Source organism: Biomphalaria glabrata, chromosome 9 (genome assembly GCF_947242115.1).
Source record: "Biomphalaria glabrata chromosome 9, xgBioGlab47.1, whole genome shotgun sequence".
Classification (NCBI taxonomy): domain Eukaryota; kingdom Metazoa; phylum Mollusca; class Gastropoda; family Planorbidae; genus Biomphalaria; species Biomphalaria glabrata.
The window spans coordinates 533,126-554,330 of record NC_074719.1 but is presented as its reverse complement, the minus strand read 5'-3'; the positions used below and the strand labels follow the sequence as shown (position 1 = coordinate 554,330).

General features: G+C 31.8%; 1 protein-coding gene across 1 annotated transcript; it reads left to right on the top strand.

Moving 5' to 3' along the window:
• Positions 1-3,905: 3,905 nt before the first annotated feature.
• On the top strand, positions 3,906-5,269 carry LOC129928151 (probable ATP-dependent RNA helicase ddx42). The gene is made up of 2 exons (XM_056041069.1): positions 3,906-4,118; positions 4,487-5,269. Exons 1-2 carry the CDS (start codon positions 3,906-3,908, stop codon positions 5,267-5,269), a joined length of 996 nt encoding a protein of 331 aa, XP_055897044.1.
• Positions 5,270-21,205: the final 15,936 nt, after the last annotated feature.

Genomic DNA, 21,205 nt, shown 5'->3' with positions numbered 1-21,205 from the left:
ATTGTATTCATATATATATATATATTCATATTATCACATTCCATCTTTCACAGTTTGTGTCTGATCAAGCAGTTCTCAAGTTAGGGCTTGATGAAGTCTACAAACTGACCATTATATCTACTGGACAAAAAAGGATCTTATATGTATATTTTAAACCTGGTCAATGCCTATTTCTCCACTATTGTCGACATCTTGAGACATCACCATCGGCAGAAACTGAAGACGGCTGATACATTTGTGTGGGTGAAAAACTGAAGGCGTCGCTCGAAGACAGCTGATACATTTGTGTGGGTGAAAAACTCAAGGCTTCGCTCAAAGACAGCTGATACATTTGTGTGGGTGTAAAATTCAAGGCGTCGCCTGAAGACAGATGATACATCGTTTCCACGTGAGCGCTCGTCACCAACTTTTGACACGCTCTTGCATTGTCGAGGTTTCACCTTACATTGCTATACAGAAGGTCCTCCATTTAGACCTCTGTTCACTTATGGTCATTCTAATTTTTCAGAGACTTTACATATTTGGATTATCTAAGCTGAAGTTCTCCACTTAAGTACTGTTGGATTATTTATATGAATGTTCAAGTACTTTTGGATTATTGATCTTTGACGTTGAAGTTGGACTAACTTGTACCTATTGGCGCTCTCCTAGTCATCGTTGTACGCTGAAGAAATAACACATGCCTGCATTACTACACTTACATTTTGGATTATCCTATTGGATTATTTGGATTACCTGTTGGACTTGTGTTAATTGTAAAGGTCAAGAGGAAATATTTTTTGACATTACTTGAGCATTTGAGCCATCTTATGGCATATGACTGGATTATTTTACTACTACTTTGATGCTCACATTGATGTGTATTCTCAATCGGATTACTTAGTTACCTTACCCATGGATTATTATTGAACTACTCAAGCTGTATTTGTATTTGACAAGCTACAAGAGAGGATTAATCTACATCAGTCTACAAAAGAAAGTCTGTAATTTATAATTAAGGATTGAATATATTCATATGATTAATAAAGTACATTGATTTTGCTGTGGTATAGCAGTAATTGAAGTTGATTATATATAGAGTTAGTGATTGATAACTCTTGGAACCATATTAAATTGATTTTCATTTTTTATATTTGTTACCTTAAAGGGCGGTCGGCGTGGGTCTGTCTTATGTTTTGAGACTGAATCGGCACAATTTATTTGTTCCGTTCCATTTCACTTCATCTGATAGGGATCTTTATGGATTTTCTTGTTGTTCTCCTAGTCCTAATAAGGTCCGAGTAGACCAGCCTTGTTCGGTAGGGACTTCTATATCATTTTGAAATTTTTTGTTTAGTGGTATATAGTTTTGTTTGTACAATCGTAGTGTGATTTCTCTTTGTATTCATATTGTTTGTTTGTGTAAGTCTTGTATTTACATATCTGTGATTCTCTTGTCAAAGTCTTCTATTTATTGATTTCTTTTAAAGCAGACTGTATTGTTATCTATATTGTTTTTGTGTTCGTCACCTATACTTTAATTTATCTCTTTATTCTCTCATTAATTAATTTTTTTTTCATTTTTTCACTGCACATATAACATGTTACAAAGATATATTTGAAGTAATAATCTTATCTTATCTTATATAATACAGACGTTACTTCAAAAAAGAAGATGATTACGTCCTACGCGTCATGCATTTAGTCATGCATATTAACCAATGACTTAAATTCTGCCAAGTCACTGGTTTTCCTGGCTAGCTCAGGCAACCCATTCCATGCTCTAATAGCACTAGGGAAGAAGGAGTATTTGTACAAATTTGTCCTAGCATATGGGACGAGGAATGTGCCTTTATCTTTGTGTCTTTCAGAGTATTTTATTAAATTTTGTTTTTGTATTTGAAGATTATGGTTCAGTGTTTTATGTATGATTGCTACTTTACTTTTGAGCCTTCTGTCCTGAAGGCTTTCTAAATTTAGTGATTTTACTAAAGGTGTTACTCTAGTCAAATGTGAATATTCGTTTGTTATGAATCTCACTGCTCTATTTTGTGTCTGTTCCAGTTTCTTAATGTTTTCTTGAGTTGAGGGGTCCCAAACGGAGGATGCATATTCTATTATTGGCCTAACCAAGGTTAAGTAACATTTTAGTTTTATGTTCTTATTTGATTTATAGAAATTTCTTTTAATAAATCCTAATGCTTTGTTTGATTTTTTTGTAGTTTCATCAATATGTGGATTCCATGATAGTTTTTCATTTATTATAACACCTAGGTATTTTGCGTATTTAGCCTGTGTTACTGGTTTGCCATGAATAAGATAAGGGGAATTAATTTGTTTTAGTTTTTTTGTTACTCTTAACAACTGACATTTTTCTGGGTGGAAAGACATGCTCCAATTTGATTCCCATTTCTGTAATTCATCTAATTCTTTTTGTAAAATATCTGTGTCTTGTGTTGTTTTTATTGTTCTATATATTATGCAATCGTCTGCAAATAATCTGACTTTTGTTCCTGAACTAATGCAATTAGGTAAATCATTTATGTAAATTAAAAATAGTAGTGGACCCAAGACTGTACCTTGAGGTACACCTGAGTTTACTGTTATCGGTGTTGATTTAGAGCCATTTATTATTACAGTTTGTTCTCTCCCTATCAGAAAGTCTTTAATCCACTGATGCAGTGGACCATTAATGCCGAAATATTTTAATTTTTTAAGCAAACTATGGTGGTGAACTTTGTCAAAAGCCTTAGAAAAATCTAGTAAGATAGCATCTATTTGTTCACTATTATCTAAACCTTTTGAAAAATCATCAATTAGTCCTATTAGTTGTGTTTCACATGATCTATATTTCCTAAAGCCATGTTGGTATGGTGTGAGGACATTATGTTTGTCTAAGTGGTTTATGATGTTGCTACATATTATATTATATAAATGTGTTCTAGGATTTTACATGTGATGCTGGTAAGTGATACTGGTCTGTAGTTCCCTGGGTCAGATTTTTCTCCTTTTTTAAATAGGGGGGTGACATTAGCTTCTTTCCAGTCCTTTGGTACTCTGCCCTGGTTAAGTGAAGCCTGAAAGAGTATTTTGAACACTGGGGCTAGCTCATTACTTAGTTCTTTGAGTAATCTAGCTGGAATACCATCAGGTCCAGAAGCTTTATTTGGTTTGGTGTTGGCTAATAGTTTTTGAATTCCATTTTCTTGTACTACTATATCTTCTATGTTGTCTACTTGGTTCAAATTCAGTAATATGTCTTTGTCTCCTGGGGCTGAGAATGCTGATGCAAAGTATTTGTTTAGAATGTTTGCTTTAGTTTCATTATCATTATGTATTATGTTATGTTCATCTTTTAATGGCGCTACGCCTGTTGTTTCCATTTTCTTAGACTTAATGTATGACCATAGGTTTTTGTTGTTATCTTTAGATATTACATTGTTTATGTATTCACTCTGCAGCTGTCTGCTTACTTTTTGGGTTAAGTGTTTAATTTTTATATACTTTTTGTAAACTCTTTCTGCATTAGTTTCTTTAATATTGTGTACATATATACTATCACTTGAATTAGAGCCTTATTTTTTGAGCTCTTGTACTTATTTTGTATTGACACATTTCTCGTACTCTGATTATTTTGTTGGTACATTTTGACGCAACACTTATTACTATTGACTCATTTGTACATTGTATTTGGCACACATTGATTACAAACTCAACACATTTATTGGCCATCTATTATTTAAATATCAAAGATACATGCAAAGTGAGACATTATTATTTGTATTTTGATAACTAAGCACTCACTACACAGTTAAACTACATACAGATTGGAATCCTATATATTTGTTGACTTTATACACGTTGAAGATTATTTAATATTTATTGACATTATACACACTTGAAGCCTAAACCCATACCTATCAACAATGTCTACCTATGATAAAATCTTGGAGTTGGCCAGAGAAATGGAATTGAAGGGTGAAAAGAAAAGAGAATTTATCGAAAAAGAATTGGATGAATTAAAGAAGAAAGAATGTGAAGTAGCGGAACGAGATGAACGAGCGGCAGAAAGAGCGCATCAGAAAGAAATGAAAGAAATAGAGGGAAAAGTTGAGTTAGCTAAACTGGAAGCTGCAAAAGTGAATCCGAACATATTACAACCACTGACACAACAAGCCAAACCATACGTCTCGAAGTTCCATAAGTTCAATGAGAAAAACGAAACTCTTGAAAACTACATTGTGCAATTTGAGCACAGCCTCAACGTATGACATGTCTCCTAGAGATATGGCCAAGCACCTACTCGCCAATCTTGCAGGTGAACCGCTGAACATAATAGCCACCCTGACACCTGAACAAAAGACTGACTACAAGGCTGTGAAAAACAGACTCCTCGAACACTGGCAAATCCGAGGACCACTACAGAAAACTCTTTCGAGACATCAGATTGCAAAAGAACGGTGATTACAACAGAATTATTTTTGAAATTAAGCAAAATATCTTAAAGTGGCTTGAACTCTCCAACTGTGATATGACGAGACCAGACCAAATCATTGATATGTTCTTAATTGACAGTGTACTATTGAATGTTACAGACAACATTTTCACTTTCCTGAAAGAGAAGAAAATTAAAAACGAAACAGAACTCATAACTAACCTGAATTTATTCAAAGACAGCCATCCCAATCACACCATCGACAGAAGAGACCATCAAATAGCTGCCACCATTAACACTGATTCAAGTAAATTCAAATACAGCAGCAACAATAAAACCTGCTTTAACTGCGGCATAAAGGGTCACATAAAGAGCCAATGTAGATCAATCAACAGAAGCACTTTCCAGTATCAAAGTGGCACATATCGAGACAATAAATATGACAACAGAAGAAACAGCAGAGCAACCCAAAGTTACAGCCCTAATGATAGAAGAAGGCAATACAACACCAACAACGATAATTACAACTTCCAGAACTATCAAAGAAGACAGCAATACAATACCAACAACTTTCAGAACTATCACAGACAATCCAGACGTGATGGCTACGAACGAAACAGATACAACAGAAATACTTCAAACAGATGGCAAAGTAACAGCAACAATAGAATCCATAGACGCCCTAGCAGTTATGACAACTCAGCCGCAACCATCGACACTCACGAACACGAACATGTAGCATTCATGAACTCAACTCCAGAAAATAATTCCTATCCATTACTTACAAACGGGCTGGACAACGCATCACGAAACAGTAACATTAGAACTGGAAACACACATGACACTAGTAGTTAGCAAGCTAGACATAGGGCAGCACAACATACAATTTTGTTTATTATACAATAGGATACAACACCATCACAAAATCACTAAATATCAGTTATATAACTTAACAATGACATTGTTCACATAAGTCAACAACTATAATTATCACACTATTTTACATAACACTAGCACTGTTAAGGACTCATTAGCCAGTACAAGTGTAATTCATTGAATCTGTTGATGCCATATTCTACATATAACTTTGATTGTGTTTGTACACATGACACTTCAAAAGGTCATATGTGCCCAATTTTTGCATATGTGTAAATTTTTTTCCAAGAGTCCATTTGAACAGAACGCAGTCATATTAAAACCTGAGTATTTGACACTATTTATTGAAATGTATTTTTCATTTTTTCAAATGTACATAACCTTTGTAAATTGTATAGATATGACTGTGACATTGATCTTCACTGATGAATTTATTTTTTCCCACATATCAGTTTTGAAGACTATTTGAGCTTAATTCGAGGCTTGAAATGATACACTTGATGATATGTAATGCAAACAATGATTTTTTGAAAAGAATATTGTATTTAATTAGTGAGATCTATTTGAGCATTACTGATGGCTTGAAAAATAATTGATACTGTGTAATGCAAACTGAATCTTTGAATAGAAGATTGTACTTAATATGAGAAGTATTGGAGCATTATTGATGGCTCATGAAGTAATATATATAGTGTGTGATGTAATCGCTGATTTTTTGAGGAGAAGATTGTATTTAATATGAGAAAATTATTTGAGCATTATTGATGGCTCGTGAAGCAATACATTTGATGTGTGTCGTAGACACTGACTTTTTGAGAAGATTGTATTTAAAATGAGAAAATTATTGGAGCATTATTGATGGCTCGTGAAGTAATATATTTGATGATGTGTGATGTAGACACTGATATTTTTTGAGGAGAAGATTGTATTTAATGACAAAACTTTTGGAGCATTATTGATGGCTCAAGCAGTATATTTTATATTATGTGATGATAACACTAATTTTGAGAAGAATATTGTATGGATATGAGAAAACTATCGAAGCATGATTAATGGCTCGAAGTAATATACTTGATTTTTGAAAGAACATTGTACTTGATTCATGAAGACTATTGGAGCACTATTAATGGCTCAAAGTAATATATTTGATTTTTTAATAGAACATTGTATTTGAGTGATGAAGACTATTAGAGCACTATTAATGGCTCGAAGTAACATATTTGATGTTACATAACGTGAAAAGCTGATTCATTTTTTCGAGAGAAGATTGTAACTTACACTTATGTTAAAAGAACTTGTGCTCACAGTAAGACATATGAGCCAAATGAATATCATGATAACGACCTTGATGCTTTAATATGCTTATGACTTTGATGATTTAAATATGTTCCTCATAAATCATCATTAAAGAATATATTTTCTTGACTTTCATGATTTAGTAGCATTGTCAAAACATTGCCATTATTTTTGTACATAAACCATTGAGACAACATAAATATTTTTTATAGATACATTTCACTTGCATTGATTTATTTTAAAGAACATTGTCAATATCTTTTCATTTGACCATGTAACCATTGTCAATATTTTTCATTTGATTATGTAACCTGATGGGATAAACTAAGTATATTTGTATACGAGCATTTTTCATGGCTGCTCATTCCTTTGTAAAATTAATATTGAAAGCATTCTTTTGATAAATTGAGAATTTACTTTGAAATTTTGTGTAAAGAAACACTTGCTTTTTGAGTAATGTTGATAACTATGAGTATTGTCTACACAGACAAATATTTTTTCAAATATTGTAAGGTCAAATGAGACCATATATTAGTCTCATCAAATTTTTTGATGGCATGATAAGACATGTGCCAGAGATTATAGCACACATTGTACATTTGTATGGATTATTTCTCTCTCAAAAGATGTGACTATACATATAATAGTATTATTACTTAAATTTCAAAAGATTTTTACAAAATCATTTTTTTTTTGAGGGAAAGGGCGTAATGTCACAGTCTTAGTTGACATTGCATGATTTAAAGTTCACATCATGTTAATAGTTTAAAAGACACGTGGAATTCCTGATGTAGAAAACAGGAAGTAGAATGAATAAAGTTGACTTTGAAGTCAGTCAGTCAGTCAAGTGAAGTCAAGTTAGAAGTCAAGTGTTATTCTTTGGACCGAGTGGTCAAGTATATTTTAGTCCGGGATGGACAGTAGCGACTTAGAAAAGTCTGTAGTAATTTCAGTTAGAAAGTAACTTGTGGGCAGTTGTTGCCAGTGGTCTTTTGAGACATGTATTAGTTAATCTATATTTCTACACAGTGTTGCCCGCTGAGATGCGGACATGATTTGTTAACGTATTGGATACTTTTGATACCGCTGTTATGCGGATAGGATTATTATTTCTTGACTTGTAGCACTAACAAGGAGTGCAGTATATTATTATTATTATAGTAAAATAAACTTCATGTTGTCTGCTGAACGGACTTGAGTCAGTCGTATAGTGTTTGTCTTGTCACGTGTCTAGAGTACTTCAGGAAGTAAGAACTCAATATTACACCATTCAACGTTCATTGACAGACCCCCTCCCTCCCAACCATTTCCTCTGCCTTATCTTGATGACTTTGACTTTAATTAGACATTAAGCTTTCCATGTGCTGAAATTTAGCATTGTAGAACGGGAAAGAAATTGTCTATGACAGTTCAAAGTGTGTATACATTTTTTTTGACGCACCCTGTAAATATATTGTATTCAGTGATTTTTTTATTTTACCATTTTCTAATATTAGTTTGTTAGCTCAATAACTATTAACCTTTTAGATTGTTATCTTTCGTAATGTTAAGACTAGAAAACAAGATCTCAAAATTATATTTAGGACGATGATTACAATTACTTAGTCAATTACTTAGATAAAATAATTATAAAACAAAAGTTATATAAAGACATAATTATACAATGTTTATATTTTGTATGTTCATAAAAATGTGTATAGCAGTGTTATGGAGTGTGTGTGTGTGGGTGTTTCCAAGGTAACGTTGAGAAATTAGCGATTGGTTGGCGGATATGCAGTGAGGATGGTGAAATTACAAAAATGGTCTAGTGTAATGCAAATTACCCAGGGATCTGAAACTGTACAGACAGGTTTTTTGTAGTGAGTTAGATTTTGTTTAAAATACTTAAAATACCATTTTATATTATTGCTACTAGATTTATTTCATTTCATCTAGGTTAGTATTAAGGTTAGTGTTATGTTGTAATAAAAGTTATATTTATTTTTGTTTCATAAAAAGAAGATTTTTCAAGTTTCACAATTAAATATATATATATCCAAGCAGTAGTTCTCACCAAACTTTCATACACTGGCAGAACTACCTTAAAAAAATGTTCTGCTGGAGGCTGGTGTGGGTAGTATAGAAGAAATACTTATCATTCAACAGCTGTGATGGGTTGGAAAATTATCCCACATGGGGGGCGACTGCATGCCAAATGGTATCTTCAAGGATGGCGTAACGGGGTGCTCCTGTAAGCACTAAAGATTAATTTAGGCACCTTTTTGCCATAGAGGAAAGTAGGTTGTAATAGGGTTTATGAAAACACTGCACTCATCTTTTATCTTCAGCATCATTATTATTATTATTAAACTATTACTCAAATTTTGCTTTGTTATTTTGCCATGTAGAGATTTACTGCTGCTGGGGTGAACAATGCTTAAAAAAATACAAATATGCTGTGTTTTTACTTTGGCCCAGCGGTGGCTCCCACATTTATGTCTTGTATTTTTCTATACCAGTTCTGTTACTGTGCAAATGCAAAAAAAAAAAAAAAATACAAGTTGTTGCACTATTGATATTTTTTATACTAATTTTTTATTTATATTATTAATTATTTATTATTATCTAAGCATCTGTTTGTATTTGAGCTGGGTAATGAATATAGATTCTTAAATTTAATTGTTGTTTGTTGCTTTCCTCACTTTTAAACTGTGACCATGTAAATTTTGTCTAGATGGAGAATGGTAATGTCTTAGTGTTATTGATTAGATTGATAATGGTAATGTCTTAGTGTCAATGATAACAGTGAGAATGGTAATGTCTTAGTGTTATTGATTAGATTGATAATGGTAATGTCTTAGTATCGATGATTACATTGAGAATAGTAATGTCGTAGTGCCAATGATTAGATTGAAAATGGTAATGTATTAGTGTCATTGATTAGATTGAGAATGGTAATGTCTAGTGTCACTGATTAGATTGAGAATGGTAATGTCTTAGTGTCAATGATAACAGTGAGAATGGTAATGTCTTAGTGTTATTGATTAGATTGATAATGGTAATGTCTTAGTATCAATGATTACATTGAGAATAGTAATGTCTTAGTGCCAATGATAACACTGAGACAATCATTAGATTGAGGATGGTAATCTCTTAGTGTCAATGGTGTAATACTATGATTAGAGTGAAATGGGTCTTACACATTGTCAAGCAAAGAGGTACCATTTTTGATCAGCGAACACATTTTTTTTTAGTAAGTTAGCGCCATGATGTATCAAGAGACGGAGGTGTCTCTGTTTTATGAAATTGGATTAAATAATATGAGTACCTAATTGGAGCTTTTTCTATGGATGTAGTTTGTATTTGATGTGAAATAATTCGCGATGATATTTTATGGCTGAGATTGCCTACTTTCTGAACTATTATTTGATGTAATAAATATTTGTCTGCCAGAGAGGAGTTTGTGATTATTTTATCCATAATATGTGATGTGTTTAATTAAGAATACAAGAACACTACATCAAGGCCAGAAGAGGCCTTAATACCATTCAATCAACATTCACACCATTCAAGACGATACAAATGGTTAGATTGAGAATGGTAATGTCTTAGTGTCAATAATTACATTGAGAATAGCAATGTCTTAATGTCAATGATTACATTGAAAATGGTAATGTCTTGTTGTCAATGGTAATGTCTTAGTGTCAATGATTAGATTGGGAATGGTAATGACTTAGTGTCAATGATTAGATTGAGAATGGTAATGTCTTAGTGTCAATGATTAGATTGAGAATGGTAATGACTTAGTGTAAATGATTAGATTGAGAATGGTAATGACTTAGTGTCAATGATTAGATTGAGATTGGTAATGACTTAGTGTCAATGATTAGATTGAGAATGGTAATGTCTTAGTTTCAATGATTAATTTGAGAATGGTAATGTCTTAGTGACAATGATTACATTGAGAATGGTAATGTCTTGGTGTCAATGATTACATTGAGAATGGTAATGTTTTAGTGTCAATGATTACATTGAGAATGTTATGTCAATGATTAGATTGAGAATGGTAATGTCTTAGTGTCAATGATTAGATTGGGAATGGTAATGACTTAGTGTCAATGATTAGATTGAGAATGGTAATGTCTTAGTGTCAATGATTAGATTGAGAATGGTAATGACTTAGTGTAAATGATTAGATTGAGAATGGTAATGACTTAGTGTCAATGATTAGATTGAGATTGGTAATGACTTAGTGTCAATGATTAGATTGAGAATGGTAATGTCTTAGTTTCAATGATTAATTTGAGAATGGTAATGTCTTAGTGACAATGATTACATTGAGAATGGTAATGTCTTGGTGTCAATGATTACATTGAGAATGGTAATGTTTTAGTGTCAATGATTACATTGAGAATGTTATGTCAATGATTAGATTGAGAATGGTAATGTCTTAGTGTCAATGATTAGATTGAGAATGTTAATGACTTAGTGTCAATGATTAGATTAAGAATGGAAGGTCTTAGTGTCAATGATTAGATTGAGAATGGTAATGACTTAGAGTAAATGATTAGATTGAGAATGGAAGGTCTTAGTGTCAATGATTAGATTGAGAATGGTAATGTTTTAGTGTCAATGATTACATTGAGAATGTTATGTCAATGATTAGATTGAGAATGGTAATGTCTTAGTGTAAATGATTAGATTGAGAATGGTAATGTCTTAGTGTTAATGATTAGATTGAGAATCTTATGTCAGTTTTTAGATTAAGAATGGTAATTTTTTAGTGTCAATGATTACATTGAGAATGGTAATGTCTTGGTGTCAATGATTACATTGAGAATGGTAATGTTTTAGTGTCAATGATTACATTGAGAATGGTAATGTCTTAGTGTCAATGATAAGATTGAGAATCTTATGTCAGTTTTTAGATTAAGAATGGTAATTTTTTAGTGTCAATAATTACTTTGAGAATGGTAATGTCTTGGTGTCAATGATTAGATTGAGAATGGTAATGTCTTTGTGTCAATGATTAGATTGAGAATGTTATGTCAATGATTAGATTGAGAATGGTTATGTCTTAGTGTCAATGATTAGATTGAGAATGTTAATGTCTTAGTTTCAATGATTACATTGAGAATGGTAAAGACTTAGTGTAAATGATTAGATTGAGAATGGTAATGTCTTAGTGTAAATGATTAGATTGAGAATGGTAATGTCTTAGTGTCAATGATTAGATTGAGAATGGTAATGTCTTAGTGTAAATGATTAGATTGAGAATGGTAATGACTTAGTGTCAATGATTAGATTGAGAATGGTAATGACTTAGTGTCAATGATTAGATTGAGAATGGTAATGACTTAGTGTCAATGATTAGATTGAGAATGGTAATGTCTTAGTTTCAATGATTAATTTGAGAATGGTAATGTCTTAGTGACAATGATTTCATTGAGAATGGTAATGTCTTGGTGTCAATGATTAGATTGAGAATGGTAATGTTTTAGTGTCAATGATTAGATTGAGAATGTTAATGACTTAGTGTCAATGATTAGATTAAGAATGGAAGGTCTTAGTGTCAATGATTAGATTGAGAATGGTAATGTTTTAGTGTCAATGATTACATTGAGAATGTTATGTCAATGATTAGATTGAGAATGGTAATGTCTTAGTGTCAATGATTAGATTGAGAATGTTAATGACTTAGTGTCAATGATTAGATTGAGAATGGTAATGTCTTAGTTTCAATGATTACATTGAGAATGGTAATGACTTAGTGTCAATGATTAGATTGAGAATGGTAATGTCTTAGTGTCAATGATTAGATTGAGAATGGTAATGTCTTAGAGTAAATGATTAGATTGAGAATGGTAATGTCTTAGTTTCAATGATTACATTGAGAATGGTAATGACTTAGTGTCAATGATTAGATTGAGAATGGTAATGTCTTAGTGTCAATGATTAGATTGAGAATGGTAATGTCTTAGTGTAAATGATTAGATTGAGAATGGTAATGTCTTAGTGTTAATGATTAGATTGAGAATCTTATGTCAGTTTTTAGATTAAGAATGGTAATTTTTTAGTGTCAATGATTACATTGAGAATGGTAATGTCTTGGTGTCAATGATTACATTGAGAATGGTAATGTTTTAGTGTCAATGATTACATTGAGAATGGTAATGTCTTAGTGTCAATGATAAGATTGAGAATCTTATGTCAGTTTTTAGATTAAGAATGGTAATTTTTTAGTGTCAATAATTACTTTGAGAATGGTAATGTCTTGGTGTCAATGATTAGATTGAGAATGGTAATGTCTTTGTGTCAATGATTAGATTGAGAATGTTATGTCAATGATTAGATTGAGAATGGTTATGTCTTAGTGTCAATGATTAGATTAAGAATGGTAATGTCTTAGTTTCAATGATTACATTGAGAATGGTAAAGACTTAGTGTAAATGATTAGATTGAGAATGGTAATGTCTTAGTGTAAATGATTAGATTGAAAATGGTAATGTCTTAGTGTCAATGATTAGATTGAGAATGGTAATGTCTTAGTGTAAATGATTAGATTGAGAATGGTAATGACTTAGTGTAAATGATTAGATTGAGAATGGTAATGACTTAGTGTCAATGATTAGATTGAGAATGGTAATGACTTAGTGTCAATGATTAGATTGAGAATGGTAATGTCTTAGTTTCAATGATTAATTTGAGAATGGTAATGTCTTAGTGACAATGATTTCATTGAGAATGGTAATGTCTTGGTGTCAATGATTACATTGAGAATGGTAATGTTTTAGTGTCAATGATTAGATTGAGAATGTTAATGACTTAGTGTCAATGATTAGATTAAGAATGGAAGGTCTTAGTGTCAATGATTAGATTGAGAATGGTAATGTTTTAGTGTCAATGATTAGATTGAGAATGGTAATGTCTTAGTGTCAATGATTAGATTGAGAATGTTAATGACTTAGTGTCAATGATTAGATTGAGAATGGTAATGTCTTAGTTTCAATGATTACATTGAGAATGGTAATGACTTAGTGTCAATGATTAGATTGAGAATGGTAATGTCTTAGTGTCAATGATTAGATTGAGAATGGTAATGTCTTAGAGTAAATGATTAGATTGAGAATGGTAATGTCTTAGTTTCAATGATTACATTGAGAATGGTAATGACTTAGTGTCAATGATTAGATTGAGAATGGTAATGTCTTAGTGTCAATGATTAGATTGAGAATGGTAATGTCTTAGTGTAAATGATTAGATTGAGAATGGTAATGTCTTAGTGTTAATGATTAGATTGAGAATCTTATGTCAGTTTTTAGATTAAGAATGGTAATTTTTTAGTGTCAATGATTACATTGAGAATGGTAATGTCTTGGTGTCAATGATTACATTGAGAATGGTAATGTTTTAGTGTCAATGATTACATTGAGAATGGTAATGTCTTAGTGTCAATGATAAGATTGAGAATCTTATGTCAGTTTTTAGATTAAGAATGGTAATTTTTTAGTGTCAATAATTACTTTGAGAATGGTAATGTCTTGGTGTCAATGATTAGATTGAGAATGGTAATGTCTTTGTGTCAATGATTAGATTGAGAATGTTATGTCAATGATTAGATTGAGAATGGTTATGTCTTAGTGTCAATGATTAGATTGAGAATGTTAATGTCTTAGTTTCAATGATTACATTGAGAATGGTAAAGACTTAGTGTAAATGATTAGATTGAGAATGGTAATGTCTTAGTGTAAATGATTAGATTGAGAATGGTAATGTCTTAGTGTCAATGATTAGATTGAGAATGGTAATGTCTTAGTGTAAATGATTAGATTGAGAATGGTAATGACTTAGTGTCAATGATTAGATTGAGAATGGTAATGACTTAGTGTCAATGATTAGATTGAGAATGGTAATGACTTAGTGTCAATGATTAGATTGAGAATGGTAATGTCTTAGTTTCAATGATTAATTTGAGAATGGTAATGTCTTGGTGTCAATGATTACATTGAGAATGGTAATGTTTTAGTGTCAATGATTAGATTGAGAATGTTAATGACTTAGTGTCAATGATTAGATTAAGAATGGAAGGTCTTAGTGTCAATGATTAGATTGAGAATGGTAATGTTTTAGTGTCAATGATTACATTGAGAATGTTATGTCAATGATTAGATTGAGAATGGTAATGTCTTAGTGTCAATGATTAGATTGAGAATGTTAATGACTTAGTGTCAATGATTAGATTGAGAATGGTAATGTCTTAGTTTCAATGATTACATTGAGAATGGTAATGACTTAGTGTCAATGATTAGATTGAGAATGGTAATGACTTAGTGTCAATGATTAGATTGAGAATGGTAATGACTTAGTGTCAATGATTAGATTGAGAATGGTAATGTCTTAGTTTCAATGATTAATTTGAGAATGGTAATGTCTTAGTGACAATGATTTCATTGAGAATGGTAATGTCTTGGTGTCAATGATAACATTGAGAATGGTAATGTTTTAGTGTCAATGATTAGATTGAGAATGTTAATGACTTAGTGTCAATGATTAGATTAAGAATGGAAGGTCTTAGTGTCAATGATTAGATTGAGAATGGTAATGTTTTAGTGTCAATGATTAGATTGAGAATGGTAATGTCTTAGTGTCAATGATTAGATTGAGAATGTTAATGACTTAGTGTCAATGATTAGATTGAGAATGGTAATGTCTTAGTTTCAATGATTACATTGAGAATGGTAATGACTTAGTGTCAATGATTAGATTGAGAATGGTAATGTCTTAGTGTCAATGATTAGATTGAGAATGGTAATGTCTTAGAGTAAATGATTAGATTGAGAATGGTAATGTCTTAGTTTCAATGATTACATTGAGAATGGTAATGACTTAGTGTCAATGATTAGATTGAGAATGGTAATGTCTTAGTGTCAATGATTAGATTGAGAATGGTAATGTCTTAGTGTAAATGATTAGATTGAGAATGGTAATGTCTTAGTGTTAATGATTAGATTGAGAATCTTATGTCAGTTTTTAGATTAAGAATGGTAATTTTTTAGTGTCAATGATTACATTGAGAATGGTAATGTCTTGGTGTCAATGATTACATTGAGAATGGTAATGTTTTAGTGTCAATGATTACATTGAGAATGGTAATGTCTTAGTGTCAATGATAAGATTGAGAATCTTATGTCAGTTTTTAGATTAAGAATGGTAATTTTTTAGTGTCAATAATTACTTTGAGAATGGTAATGTCTTGGTATCAATGATTAGATTGAGAATGGTAATGTCTTTGTGTCAATGATTAGATTGAGAATGTTATGTCAATGATTAGATTGAGAATGGTTATGTCTTAGTGTCAATGATTAGATTGAGAATGTTAATGTCTTAGTTTCAATGATTACATTGAGAATGGTAAAGACTTAGTGTAAATGATTAGATTGAGAATGGTAATGTCTTAGTGTAAATGATTAGATTGAGAATGGTAATGTCTTAGTGTCAATGATTAGATTGAGAATGGTAATGTCTTAGTGTCAATGATTAGATTGAGAATGGTAATGACTTAGTGTCAATGATTAGATTGAGAATGGTAATGACTTAGTGTCAATGATTAGATTGAGAATGGTAATGTCTTAGTTTCAATGATTAATTTGAGAATGGTAATGTCTTAGTGACAATGATTTCATTGAGAATGGTAATGTCTTGGTGTCAATGATTACATTGAGAATGGTAATGTTTTAATGTCAATGATTAGATTGAGAATGTTAATGACTTAGTGTCAATGATTAGATTAAGAATGGAAGGTCTTAGTGTCAATGATTAGATTGAGAATGGTAATGTTTTAGTGTCAATGATTACATTGAGAATGTTATGTCAATGATTAGATTGAGAATGGTAATGTCTTAGTGTCAATGATTAGATTGAGAATGTTAATGACTTAGTGTCAATGATTAGATTGAGAATGGTAATGTCTTAGTTTCAATGATTACATTGAGAATGGTAATGACTTAGTGTCAATGATTAGATTGAGAATGGTAATGTCTTAGTGTCAATGATTAGATTGAGAATGGTAATGTCTTAGAGTAAATGATTAGATTGAGAATGGTAATGTCTTAGTTTCAATGATTACATTGAGAATGGTAATGACTTAGTGTCAATGATTAGATTGAGAATGGTAATGTCTTAGTGTCAATGATTAGATTGAGAATGGTAATGTCTTAGTGTAAATGATTAGATTGAGAATGGTAATGTCTTAGTGTTAATGATTAGATTGAGAATCTTATGTCAGTTTTTAGATTAAGAATGGTAATTTTTTAGTGTCAATGATTACATTGAGAATGGTAATGTCTTGGTGTCAATGATTACATTGAGAATGGTAATGTTTTAGTGTCAATGATTACATTGAGAATGGTAATGTCTTAGTGTCAATGATAAGATTGAGAATCTTATGTCAGTTTTTAGATTAAGAATGGTAATTTTTTAGTGTCAATAATTACTTTGAGAATGGTAATGTCTTGGTGTCAATGATTAGATTGAGAATGGTAATGTCTTTGTGTCAATGATTAGATTGAGAATGTTATGTCAATGATTAGATTGAGAATGGTTATGTCTTAGTGTCAATGATTAGATTGAGAATGTTAATGTCTTAGTTTCAATGATTACATTGAGAATGGTAAAGACTTAGTGTAAATGATTAGATTGAGAATGGTAATGTCTTAGTGTAAATGATTAGATTGAGAATGGTAATGTCTTAGTGTCAATGATTAGATTGAGAATGGTAATGTCTTAGTGTAAATGATTAGATTGAGAATGGTAATGACTTAGTGTCAATGATTAGATTGAGAATGGTAATGACTTAGTGTCAATGATTAGATTGAGAATGGTAATGACTTAGTGTCAATGATTAGATTGAGAATGGTAATGTCTTAGTTTCAATGATTAATTTGAGAATGGTAATGTCTTGGTGTCAATGATTACATTGAGAATGGTAATGTTTTAGTGTCAATGATTAGATTGAGAATGTTAATGACTTAGTGTAAATGATTAGATTAAGAATGGAAGGTCTTAGTGTCAATGATTAGATTGAGAATGGTAATGTTTTAGTGTCAATGATTACATTGAGAATGTTATGTCAATGATTAGATTGAGAATGGTAATGTCTTAGTGTCAATGATTAGATTGAGAATGTTAATGACTTAGTGTCAATGATTAGATTGAGAATGGTAATGTCTTAGTTTCAATGATTACATTGAGAATGGTAATGACTTAGTGTCAATGATTAGATTGAGAATGGTAATGTCTTAGTGTCAATGATTAGATTGAGAATGGTAATGTCTTAGAGTAAATGATTAGATTGAGAATGGTAATGTCTTAGTTTCAATGATTACATTGAGAATGGTAATGACTTAGTGTCAATTATTAGATTAAGAATGGTAATGTCTTAGTGTCAATGATTAGATTGAGAATGGTAATGTCTTAGTGTAAATGATTAGATTGAGAATGGTAATGTCTTAGTGCCAATGATTAGATTGAGAATGTTAATGCCTTAGTGTCAATGATTAGATTAAGAATGGTAATGTCTTAGTGTCATTGATTAGATTGAGAATGTTAATGCCTTAGTGTCAATGATTAGATTAAGAATGGTAATGTCTTAGTGTCAATGATTAGATTGAGAATGGTAATGTCATAGTGTCAATGATTACATTGAGAATCTTATGTCAGTTTTTAGATTAAGAATGGTAATTTTTTAGTGTCAATGATTACATTGAGAATGGTAATGCCTTAGTGTCAATGATTAGATTGAGAATGGTAATGTCTTAGTGTCAATGATTAGATTGAGAATAGTAATGACTTAGTGTCAATGATAAGATTGAGAATTGTTATGTTTAAGTGTCAATGATGACTGACTAAGTTTTGGAGGATGTCAGGAGGAGCATACCAGTTTACAGCAACTTCTATTAGTGACCATAAAAAGAGCAATGAAAAAAGGGCCTTAAAAGTTAATCAATTACAATCTTAGAAGCCCAACTACAAAGTACTGTTAAGAAGTAAACTCACTTTAATTTTTATAATAATACTTTGAAAAAGTTTTCTCTATTAAATCAATTATTTTATAAGAGTTAAACATACATTCTCTATGAAGAAAATATGGTTACAGGAGGCGAATCACAATATAATCATTTGTAGTGTAAACAAAATGTTACTTCGTTACCAAAGATTTGTTAATTTCACACAAAAATAAGCACAATGTCATTGTATTCACAAGAATTCATTCAATCTCATTTTCACTATGCATCTATGCATGAAGATAAACATATTCACATTTTCTAAAGACTCTGGCGTTCAAAATTTTGCACAATGTCATTTTATTTGTACACGAAGGTAGCTGCAAAGTCTTGAGAAAAAAAGACTATATCTAAATCATTAAATTAAGCTTGGTCTAAGACTACCTTGTTTCTCATTATATCTTTTATACTTTGCTAATCTACTTATAAGTCATTAAGCTGCTTAGCTTTGTAGCACTGGCAAAGATATATATATTGTAACGTTTCTCACTACCCAGATTCTCTGCAAACTGTACCACACGACACAACCAATTCAAAGAACTTGACAACTCAGGGCTGAGTAACAGTTTAATATCAAATATAGACATTACGATTAGGATTTTATAACATTAGCCAATTGCGATTGAACTTGGTCCGTGAACGAATAAAAAATTACGGTTGGGGTTCGATGCTTAGTGGAGAATCTTATTAGGGGGTTGCAGCACTTAAAAGGTTGAGAACCGCTGGCCTATCTCAAGAGTTGCCCTGGCTGTAAACGTCATTGTCTAGGGGGTTGGGTAACTGGAAAGCGACTCTAAGCCTTAGTTAGCTTCTTGACGACAGAAACATCTTAACTTGTAAAAGTGTAACATGAACATACAGGGCTAAATTTAACTATGTGGAGGCCCCCGGGGTAGAAATTTTGTAGAGCCCCGTATACTTTTTCAAAATCATAAATTAAAAAATCCACTTATTAATAATAAAACTATATGCCATGTTTTGGAAGAAAGAAACAAAGTAGGCCTACTTGTAAATGTATTCTACTTTATACTTTATAGACTCTTAAACAAAATTTTTATTGTATTTTTTTAGTTAAACAAAGAAGGTACATTTAATTTATCTTTGAGTTTGTGGAGGGTAAGGTCCTGGTTTGACGCACAGCCGTAGAGATTCGAAACTGCATTTCTAAGTTGTAAGCATGATACAAGCATACACGTCTTTCTTGTCAATCGTAAAATTTAAAGTTTTGTCGGAAAAAATGTTCGAAACAAAAAACAACAAACATAAAAGTGTCTGAAACGTCAAAATTTTGAGACTTAAAATCTTGTGGAGGCCCCTTTCTTGTGGATTCACTGGGGCAGTAGCTCCACCATGACCTGTCCTAAATCCGGCCCTATGAACATAGGCTACTCTTTAAATAGACACATCTCAGAACTTTATAGTCAATGAAACACTTTATTAACTATTCTACGTATTAAGTAATACGTCCCGTACGCAGATAAACGCAAAAGAAAATACAACGCTCACCAACAAAGACTATCTACGATAAGACTTTCCTACTAATAAGCTCTCGACTTACTCAAACCCAAACTATAGTCTAAACTAACCTCTGAAAGTATATGCACTCTCTCTCATTTGTGCCCCAGTCACCAACTCGCTCTCTCATCTGTCCTTACACACATTCACCTGGACCTCGTGCAACTATGAATTTAGCCCTACCATTATAATAACTAACACGGTTTGTTACACCGGTCTGTAAAAGATTAGTTTCTTTATGTAAAACTGGGTGTGTATGATGTGTCTGTCAGATGGACTAGTAAGCAATCAATGAAATAATTACACGTAAGTAACATATCCGGTGGAGCTATGGTTGAGTAGTTAAGTGCTTGACTTCAAAACCTGGGGTCCTGGGTTCGAGTCTTGGTGAAGACTGGGATTTTTTAATTTCGGGATTTTTAAGCGGTCGGTCGTTGTGCTCTATAGCTGTTGGCGAACTATAATAATTTTCTCTGAGTGCTGTGCAAACTGCGTTGGTAGCCTAATAATTTAAAGTCGTAGAATAAGCCAATCATAACTGTAATTAATCAACTTTTTACTTGACAGCCAATTAAATTAGTCCACCGATATCTCATCAGTCGAATCTACACCTGTTTATTATTTAAATTTGTTTTGAGGTCAATTAACAAACCTATTAAAGCACCTCTTGTTTATTCTTTATTATGATATTGTGTTCAGATATGAGGTGATGAAGACAATACAATATTTTATTTTACAAAAACATTTTCTTTTAGTTTACAATCTACTTCACATTATCTTCCTTACTAACTCTAATATTTTCACATGCATTTAAAGCTTAAATATATATAGATTACAGACATAACTTCAAAAGAGAAGATAAATACGTCCTACGCATTTCATGTTTAAATCTAGTCAGTGGCGTCACTATGGGGAGAGGCGTGGGGTGCAAAGCCGCACCGGGTGGCACCCATCAGGGGGTGACACCCAAGTCGAGAAAATGCACTTTCCCAAAAAAACAACTTTTAAAAATACAAATTTCTACCTCGAATGTTTCTCACATTTTAGAATCAGCATGTACTAA